The 10,568-nt window shown below is 43.9% G+C and overlaps 1 protein-coding gene across 4 annotated transcripts in view; it reads left to right on the top strand.

The window, feature by feature from the left end:
* Positions 1–2,514, top strand: part of efna5b (ephrin-A5b) — a 94,014-nt gene extending 91,500 nt beyond the window's left edge. The window contains exons 3-5 of one of the 4 annotated variants that reach the window (XM_076269582.1): positions 347–412; positions 757–840; positions 2,359–2,514. In XM_076269582.1, coding sequence (XP_076125697.1) covers positions 347–412; positions 757–840; positions 2,359–2,483 — 275 coding nt within the window. In that variant the 3' untranslated portion in view covers positions 2,484–2,514. Of the gene's footprint in view, positions 1–346; positions 413–756; positions 841–1,261; positions 1,699–2,358 lie in introns of those variants that run through there. The other 3 variants (XM_076269583.1, XM_076269584.1, XM_076269585.1) reach the window with 3 other exon arrangements.
* The last annotated feature ends 8,054 nt before the right edge of the window (positions 2,515–10,568 follow it).

Here is a 10,568-nt window from a genome sequence, read left to right on the forward strand (position 1 = left end):
CACTTGTCGCCTCCAGGCGCCCCGAAACACACGCCCTTTAGATTATGCAGGAAAGGGCCAATTTCCTGTCTGGGACCGCAAACTACTACACCCGTGTGAACTTAGGGCTTCTGCGCGGATGGGGAGGCTGAGAGGCAGCCAGCTAAAGGCGTTATTTTTCCTCTGAGGATTTTAGTACATAGACACATTGTTTTGTCGGTTTATAGTTGTGTCTGACAATTCATCATATGTCAGCTAAATTTAATCTAGTGCGAAAAGAGCCCTTCTAACATTCTCCTTCTCTCTCTCTCTCTCCCTCTTTCCCTCTCTTCCTCTCTCTCTATTTTTCTGTCCATCTGTTTTGCAGCATCCACGATTGCAGAGAACGGGAGAAAGACATGCCTGAAGCTGAAAGTGTTTGTCAGACCATCAAGTAAGTGTCTCCTGTGTGACTTGCAAGTTCTACAGCTCAGCAGACCAAGAGCATGACTTTTTATTTTTCCTGAATTCTTGTTTGAAGCTCATTGGCTCCAGTAACCCCTGGAAAGGCAGCCTGCTCTCTACTCTGTGTCAATGCCCACGCCATTTCTCTCTGAGGGGAACTAAATAACGGGCAGTTGCTGATGCTAACCTTGTTCAATATGTCTGAAAGATGGTCTGCATCTTTGTTGTGTCATGTGCTTTTTGGATCTTTGAGGGGATGCAGTTGTGGGAATTGGGGTGCAAGTGTTTGGCTGACATGTTTGGCTTTAACATTTTCTTTTATTTCTGTTGTAGACAGCTGTGTGAAAACTATAGGGGTTCACGATTCACGGGTTTTTGACGTTAACGAGAGAGTAGACAATTCATTAGAACCCAGAGGTCAGTATGGCTTGACAAACGTCTCTTTTAAACCTTTCGTTTCTCCTCTGTCTTCTTGTATGTGTGTGTCACGTTTGCTCTATCACTCCCCAGCATGACCATGTGTGTGATGTTCACTGCTGCTGTGCTACGCTTTTCGTTGTGTTGGTTTCAGAATGAATGCTCTTTTTCTCTCCCTCTTCAACTCTCTCTCTCTCGCTCCCTCTCTCTGGAACCCCATAAAATTACAAGGACACATCCACATGTTCCATTTCATTTTAGAGAAATGACTCATGCCATAAAGGCCTGATTAGAGCTCAAATCTGTCCGAGATTAGCAGTAATTGACTTTTCAATTCATCTTAAATGACTAGCATTATTTTTGTCTGGGAAGGATTATTAGATATTATAGGTACTCAAAATGTATTATTTTCTTTCTGCAGAGAGTAGCCCTCTCATCTTGTCCATTCATCTCTGCTCAGCAAACAATGTGAAATGTATTCCATGTCATTATCCATGGTGGCAGTGGTAGGCGTGGCGTTGTAGTTCAGTAGCAGCAGGAGTGGCAGTGCTGGAAGCAGTGCAGTTGTTTTGCTCCTCCGTCCCATCCACTCCACCAGAGGAGACAGAAAGCAAAGAGCAGAAAGAAAAACAGAGAGCTGCTCCTGTCACACACAGAGTCACTTGGCATATCCAGGCTCCCCCCATGGTGAATCACTCCTCACCGCAAGTCTCCCCGGAGCCAGCCAAGGAACCCTGACAGGCCTATTGAAGACCACCATTGCATTTTTCACTATTTACAACAACAGCTGCTTAGGCCATCATTGTCAGAAAGGCTTTATCATACACGCTTTCCACATGATATCCCTCCTTCTCTCCCTCCCTCCCTCCCTCCCTCTCTCCCTCCCTCCCCTCTCCCTCCCTCCCTCCATCCCTCTCTCCCTGTCTCCCTGGCTGGCTGCTGCTGTTGAGAGGCAGTGATTTATTAGGCCGGTGCCCCATGCGAGGCACGTCGAGGCTGTTGCGTGCCAGCCGGCCTGGACCTCTCGTCACAGAGCCGACGAGCCGTCTGCCGCGGCTCCTCCCAGCATATTTATCTGTCTTGTTTGGGTCCCGCACCTGTCTGCTCGTCACGGCGACACGTGCACCTGTCTGGTTGTCACGGGAACCCGTGCTGCTTCCCTGGGTGCCGCGTGTGTTGGGCTACTGGCATGCCACTGTGCCCTCTGCAATGCCTGGCACAGCCCTGCCCATCACACAACCCATGCCATTGCTTACCCAAAACAACCCCATACCACAGCTATGCTTTTCAGATCACTTTTACTAATCTCTCTCTCTCTCTCTTTCTCACACTCTTTTTCACTTTCTTGCTTTTAGCTGATTGTACACTACTACATGTTGCAAGATTATTATTATTATATTATGAGAATATTTCAATAAAAGTCATGGCGATGAAATTTCATTACTCTCTCTCTCTGTTTCTCTCCCTCTCTCCCCCTCTCCCTATCCCTCTCTCTCTCTCTTCCTCTCTGGTCTGTAGATGACACATCACATGAGTCAGCTGAGCCCCACAGCGACACGACAAACGCGGCCGGTGAGACGTGGAGAGCTGCGTCCCTCCTTGCCACCTTGATGCTCTGTCTCCCTGCCCTGCTGATGTTATAGCGCCCACCCCCTCACCCACATAACCCCCCCCCCCCCCCCCCCCCAAAAAAAAAAAAAAAAAAGTGGTGGTGTGTGGGCGTAAGCAGCCCACTTGAGAGGAGAACCAAGGGAGTGAATCTCTCCAGGGACACTTTTTTTTCTTTGAGTTTTTATGAAAAAAAATATTTAAGTTGTCTCTCTCAGTCTGCAACAGTCTCAGATCAATACAACGGATGAGGAACCGGATGAAGAGGAAACAGCGACATGAATATTACCCCACCCTCAATTCATTTGTACAGACTGAAACAGTCAATGCCAAAATAGATGTTTGTATATTTGATATCTGGTTAGGAGGGTTTAGGGGAGGCACTGATTGGGTTAAATGGATGGTTTGACAAACACACTATATTCTGAAGACTGTACAGGAATGTGGGAGTACAGAAGGAACTCTAGACCATAGAACATTCTAGAATGTAGATGGCAATCAGTAGCTTTGAGAAAAATCTGCCCGGCTGAGCTGGTACTGTATGTCTTTCTGGTTATCTTTTTAATAGTATGCAGCAGTTCGTTACCAATCTGTTTTTGTTGTTGTTGTTGTTGTTGTTGTTCCTTTCAATCCAAGTGACCCCTGAGATGACTCCCTAATCGCATTCTTTTTAAATGGGACTTTTGGTAACCTTAATGAATGTTTCAGTGATTTTCCCTGAAATGGAAACCCCTACAAATCCTAAGAACCTTAATTTTCAGTCTCGCGTGGTTCTACCTAGAATCAAATATGTTTCTGTTGGGATTCAAATATTTCTGTTTGGCACCAACAAGACTGTTTTTGGACAGGGACACTAACTCCTACCAGTGTGTAGTGTTAAATGGAATCATCCTCAGCTAACATATCAAAGTTCTGAGTGGAACCATAGAGATCTACATGGCACCTAATAAAGGTGTCCCTAACCAGATTAAAGAGACAAGCCTTTGTTTTTATACAGACACTTACAGGTGGTTCCCTTCAGAACCGGAGATGGAATGAGGAGGGTGTCATGGCCTCTCCTCATTGCATGAGTGCCCGCTCAGCTCATTGGGAAGTGCTTTTGTATTTTATAGAGAGCCTACTGCTTCCAAAATATCTATATTTTTCCTACCGCCTTTTATCAGTTGATATCAAAATGTATGAAACATAATTATCCCAAAGGGTAATAAGCTCATGTGGTATATTTGGTCAGTTTCAAATGCTCTACAAACAGCTGCAGGAGTACCTTGGATCAAAAGAATTCTTTAACAAATGCCTTTATCATGCCTTCAGCTTTGGACACAATTGATTTGTTTGTCTCACTTATGATTGCTGTGTGTACTCCCATATGGAACTCATAGGGGAGGTGAGGGGAGCTCAGACTGTGGAATTCAAGGCTTGATTAACATTGGGTACAGACTGGGCAATGAAGATGGCACGTTCCACAGACAACTGTCTGCTCAATAAAGGGAGGGTCCTACAGAACAGCCTGAGCTATCAATTCTAAAAGCATCCATTAGAGGGACGTGAGAGGACGTTACATTGGCAGGGTGGTGGATAATCAGATGCGGTAGCCCAAAGTCCAGTGGGACGTGTAAGTTATTTCTCTCCACTCCGTGGACCCTTTGCTACCACAGGGTTAGCTCTGTACTAAATAATGGGTTTTGGACAAACTTTTTAATTAATTCTATCTCAACTTCTCCTTTAATGAGGGCAACATTGCACGAGTCAGCTTAAAACCAATGTTTGGCACAGGGACAGCCACCACTGAATTGTTATTGTCATACCCTCCCATCAGACTTGTAGGAACAGTGACTGCAGCTCACTGGAAATAGCCCCACTGAGAAAGAGTTTCTCCACTTTCTTATTCAGGTGGAATCTTCTCTCCCAGATAAAAAAGGAAAGAAACCCTTAGGAGATTCTTTAAAGATCTCACTTAAAGCTCTTAAAGGTGCTATCTAGAACAAGACTTGTGTCTGAGTGTATATCTCTGCCTAGTTCTACACTCAGTGCTACGTGAAAGGAAAATCTGATATCTCTTGGGGAAACATATTTCCTCTTCAGAAGGCCTTTTTAATTGTACCTTTCCATGTTCTTTTGGTGTTTGTACTTTCTGCTCCCAGTGACCACGTGTTTCCAAATGACCCTGAGCCGCCACCCTGTTCCATCGTGCGGCCTTGTTTTTCTATCATCCCTCAGCTGAATCAGAGCTGTGTAATCCCGCCTAATCAATCTGTTAGTATTATGGGATTGCTTTACATTGGAGACGAGAGACCGCTCTCTTTTGCTTCCCCTCTATTTATCCTGGCACGCGCTGTGTATACCTTCAGGTCACCCTAAAATGAAACACACACACACACGCACACACACACACACGCACACACACACACACACACACATTCTGTACATTGATAGAGCTTGTGGGATTATTTCCATGTCCATTCTCGGGCCAATCCACACGTGTTCTGCTGTGTTGATTCAGGTTGTCAGCCAGTTAACACAGGGCTTAGTCATGTGTGTGCGAGTCTCTGTATGTGTATGTGTGTGTGTGAGTCTGTGTGTGTGTGTGTGTGTATATGTTTTTGTATGTGTATCCGTGTCTATGTGTGTGTGTGTGTGTGTGTGTGAGAGAGAGTCTGTGTGTGTGTATATGTATGCGTGTCGATGTGTGTGCATATGTATGCGTGTGTGTGTGCATATGTGTGTGTGTGTGTGTGTGTGTGTGTGTGTAGGGGGGAGGGATGCCTAGGCTACTACTGTTCCCCCTTTAGGTGACTCTTTAATGAGGTTCAAAACGCCAGGCATGCGGGCCCCATGTGGTGGCCGCGGAGCCAGTTATTCCTGCTATTAATATAGAGCGGTGGAGGCAGGGGCCGCGCGCGGTGTCAGTTTCAGGCCGTGTGGTGTGGAGGCTGAGGTGACCTTGCAGCTCCAGCAGGTTGCTGTGCACACAGGGTGCAGAACAGGGGCCTGGGGGTCGGGAGCTCCTAACAATAAACACAGTGTGTACTTCAGGAGAGAGGGCATGACAGAGACGGAGAGGGAGAGAGAGAGAAACAGAGAGAGAGAGAGAGAGAGAGAAAGAGAGAAAGGGAAAAGGATAATGGTTTCTGCCTTATTAATTCTCTGTGGGCTTGTCTTTTTCCGCCTGCTATGCACATCTGTGCTGGCTGCCTTCACTCTGCCTGTCCAGGTGTTTGAGGAGTCACCTTCTTATGCCAACTCTGTGTGTCAGACTTGTGCTTTGGTTCGTGTTTGAGACAAACAATGCTGTACCGGCTGGACAGCGGCTCTGCTCGTCGACACACAGAAGAAGCCCCACCGTGCTCCTCTCCCTTCATATTTTTTGGTCTGTTCAACTCAGAAAGGGATGTTTTTTTTTAGCACCACTTCTGTTGTACTTGTACTCTGTATCATTTATATGCTAATTATTACCATTATTATCCTGCTTTGTACACAAACACAGCTTGAATCTGGGAAATTAAGGATCAATTTGTTAAATGGATACCATGTATCCTGAAGTAGTCAAGTAAATAACATGTAGGGTTAGAGTAGTAATTGTTTTTGTACCTTTAAGAAGGATAAGGAAAAAAATACCACCATTGTTTCATTGTTTGTTTATTATTGTTTATTACTATTATTATTATTATTATTATTATTATTATTATTATACCTTGATATAATGGCTATTATTGTTATGGCTGTAAGTATCATTATTAGCAAAAAACTCTGTTGTAAATAATGTTTGATAGGAAAGTATTAATTTGATTCTTATGCCTTTTCTAAAAAACAAACAAACAAACAAACAAACAATCTAGTAGACTCCAGATGTACAGGAGTGTGTAGTCTCTCTCTCTCACACACACACGCACACACAAACACAAAAACAAATTGCCATCTCCAGCTTATGGAAATAAGTGGCCACCTGTGAACTGCAGTTCCACCTCCTGGCTAAGAGGGGGCTCCACTCATGACATGCTTGTTTCAGATATCCAGCTAGCATCACCAACCAGTCATCAGATCCAGTAGGATTCATGGAGGAACGCAAGAGGGGACTGATCTGGGACCTCTTTAGGCCACTACAGGGCCCTCTGTATGTCTGCAAGCACTGTGTCACTCGCTGTGCACTGAGAGTGTTCGAGCACTCCAGAAGGACTTGAATATCTGTCATTTTCATATGTGGCATGCGCATGGACTTGATATAAAAAAAGAAGAAAAAAAAACATTTTTGAAAAGAAAAACCAGATGGAAAACAGAAGCTCTTTCTGTTTCTTTAGTTTCCTGTTTGTCTCTCCAGTGAATGTTGGATCTCTGTAAGCCCATCTCCATTGTCGTGTGACCCCCCCCCCCCCTGTGATGAGCTGTGTGACGTAGATGACCAGGTTGCTCAGACACACCGAGAACAGCTGTACATAACACACCTGTGTGTAATGTTGCAGAGGGAGAGGTGGTCTGGTGTTTGTCCCAATTGTTTGTTTTTTTTGCTGTAAGTTGTTTAATCCCCTTGTTCTAAAAAAAAGTCATCTTTGGTTTGTCATGATGCACACATTTTTCCCATGACAGCTATCAGTGGGCTTCTGAGCTCACGCTTATATGAGAGTGCTGAACGTGGGGTGCGGCGTGACTGTGTGCGCATGCGCATACCTTTTTGTATGTTTGTCTGTCTGTGTGTGTGTGCTGGTGTGAGTGAGTGAGTGAGTGAGTGAACCAGCCCTTGCTGCAGTTTATGGGGTGCAGCCACTCTCCTCAGTGTGAGGAGCATTTCCCTTGCCTTAGCCTGACAGCCAATCAGAAAACAGACCAATCCACGACCAGGTTACTCTGTACCCCCATTTCCCAAGCAGCTCTGCCGTCCAGCGCGGCTGGTCAGAGCCCCCCTGCCCCTCCCATGGTCTTGGAAAGCCCCCTACACTCTGGAGTCCCTCCATATGTGACCCACCTGATGAAGCCAATAAGCGTTACATTTTTCCGTGTGTTCCTGCTCTTGGCACACACACCAACAACACTCACACACACCTGTCTCAAACACACACCTGACACATCCCACCCCTCTGCTGTTTCCCCCCCATGAGTCTGAGCTCCCAGTACTCACCTGCTTTTTTTCCACTGTAAAAATAGGAACGAAAAAAAATAAACTGAAAAAAAAAAATCTGTATTTGTATATACACGTGTCTGAGCAACAATAAGTAATAATGATAATAAAAAAGAACAACTGACTGATCGTTTCCCTTGAGTTTTATATTGACTGCAAAATACTACAGTACCTGTTATGGGATAGTGTACACCTACTTTTACTTTGAATTACACCTAGCACTAGTTATTATTGAAATATAGCTAGCACTAGTTATGATTGAAATACACCTAGCACTAGTTATTATTGAAATACACCTAGCACTAGTTATGATGATTGTAAGGAAGACACATCCAATGCCGTTTCAGTTATAGCACATGAAACTGAAAATGAACCAAACAGAACATAGCAGGTCTGCTGAATCAATTATTTGTCAATAACTAATTACTTCATGACTAATTTGATTTGTGCGCCCCAACTGTGATCAAATGGAATGAGCAAATGAAACAATTAGCTACTGACTGATATTTCATACAGATCAGTTCTCCAAACATGAAAACAGGCTGTTTTGTACAGGGGGTTGTGGTTCTTTTTAAATCCGGATCCATTATTCATTTAGCTGCCCTGGGCAATTACAGACAGATTTGACCAGAAATATCTGCGCTCACTATATCCATTTGTCCCCAGATATTTCTCTCTCTCTCTCTCTCTCTCTCTCTCTCTCTCTCTCTCTCTCTCTCTCTTTCTCTCCCTATGCTGTGCTATGATTATTAAGGCTGGGCCAACTTTGACCAGTGCTCTCCCTGCATCTCTTCAAGGGGTGTGGAATGAGAGGTGATATAGACAGATAATATTTTGGGAACATTTAAAAAGCCTTCTAAAGCAAAGGAATGTGGTTACCGCGGAGAATCTCATTGGATTATAATTAGAGTTTAGAATAGACATTAAACTCAAGTCTCTAAACAATTATGTTTCTCCTTGGAACGGCTGCAATTCATCCCAATTGATGTAATTTCAATTTCTGAGGTAAGTGCTTTTTCGACCAAGGGACTTGGCTATGTTTGTTCAGCACAGTAAGAGATAGACGTTGACTGGAGCGGATAGTTCTATAGTACTGTGTGCTGTTGTTTAGCACAGTAAGAGATAGACGTTGACTAGAGCGGATAGTTCTATAGTGCTGTGTTTAGCACAGTAAGAGATAGACGTTGACTAGAGCGGATAGTTCTATAGTGCTGTGTTCAGCACAGTAAGAGATAGACGTTCACTAGAGCGGATAGTTCTATAGTGCTGTGTTTAGCACAGTAAGAGATAGACGTTGACTAGAGCGGATAGTTCTATAGTGCTGTGTTGCCTCCAACAGGAGAGATTGACTGCTCTGTTTCAGTCTCAGCAGCAGCTACATTAGACTTTTGTGTGTGTGTGTGTGTGTGTGTGTGTGTGTGTGTGTGTGTGTGTGTGTGTGTGTGTGTGTGTGTGTGTCTGTGTGTCTGTGTGTCTGTATGTGTGTCTGTATGTGTGTGTGTGTGTGTGTGTGTGTGTGTGTGTCCATGTGTGTGGGCAAAGGGGAGGTGGTGTGTGCGTGTGGTGGGGATGGGGGGTTTTCGTAAGGGGCCTGGCAGTTAAATGTATGATAGAAATTGGATTACCTTCTCTGATGACACCATTAGGCAGGCAAGGTTGAAGCAAGCTCCTGGTAGCCCATAATAAAATCCCCAACCCCGGGGTCATAAATTTGATTCTAATGATTTTGTCATCCTGTTGAAACAATAACTTAGAGGCTTTTGTATTTATTTATTTATTTATTTATTTCCCTATGACCCGTGATTTATGCTTTTAATATTTTGATGGCAAAATAGTCCCAGTCTCCACCATAATGATGTTGGGTATGAGATATTGGTGCAATTCATTTTCCTTTTCAGATTTAATTAGTTTATTTTATAATGCCATCCATCAACATTGTAGTGGATTAAATTGAGAGTGTACAGTAGAGGCGAGCCTGGCACAGTTGGTGGGTGTTTTACAGTTGATTTCCCAGGAAATGAATGCTGCTGCTTGAATTATTCATAGAGCCTTCATAACTTTAATCTTAGTCCTAATTTAATTATTAAAGACATTTCTCCTATGATCATATATTTTCTCCCATCTTCTGTGGGCCTGTCCTTCCTTTGAAAGGGGTGTATTAGGAAATAGGGTGTCAGATGAAGTATCTGGGGTCTCGTCAGTGGCCACACATCTCAGCCCAAACAGAGACGGAGAGAGGCACATTCTCTCAGAGAGACCTCCAGTTTGGGCCGAGCTGAGCTACACACTGATTGGCTCCCAGAGGAGGTGTGTGTGTTGGGGAGCGATATATCCTGATTTTCATTGATGGCATAGTGAAGACAGAAAGGAGTACCTGTTTAAAGACGAGCATTCCTATAGCTCCAGGATGTGGGGGAGATTATGGTTAGTGCTTTTACGAGGTTGCCGCTTCCCAGCACTGAACATGCTCTTATGACCACTCCACCCCGTGTACATATAACATTTTCACACAATGGAATAAAAAAATCAGCGAGGTATTGCTGATGCTACCTCAAAACAAACACCTTGCAAATTTACAACACTGTCTGACTTCATTTTACACCTGCTTACGCCTTGCTGTCATATGCACTTGTTGACAACAACAGTGTCTTGTTTTCAGCTTCATTTTTATGAAGTACATTTTTTTTGTTCCATTTTTTGACTCAGACTGTATTTCAAAGACATGTGGTTTGAATCCAAGATCAATATTGTCTAATCTTAGACAATTTCAAAAATTGCCACAGTAATGCAGCTGCTGAACCTTTGCCTGTCAATATGGTCTCAGACAATGGGTTATGCTGTAATTGCACAAATTCAGGGCATTGCTTTGTTCCAGGTGTACGTCTCTGAGTTGTTTGGATTCATTTTGCATGATCCCCACATGATCCCTGATAACTGTCTCTCAATCCTCTCCATCTTAATTGAATTCACAAAGAGGAAATGTTCCCCATTCCCCTTTTAATCCATACCA

Source organism: Alosa pseudoharengus, unplaced genomic scaffold (assembly GCF_046254945.1).
Source record: "Alosa pseudoharengus isolate Yale_2024_CS ecotype anadromous, Long Island Sound unplaced genomic scaffold, YU_APseudo_1.1 YU_APseudo_1.1_scf_6, whole genome shotgun sequence".
In the NCBI taxonomy this organism is placed as follows: domain Eukaryota; kingdom Metazoa; phylum Chordata; class Actinopteri; order Clupeiformes; family Clupeidae; genus Alosa; species Alosa pseudoharengus.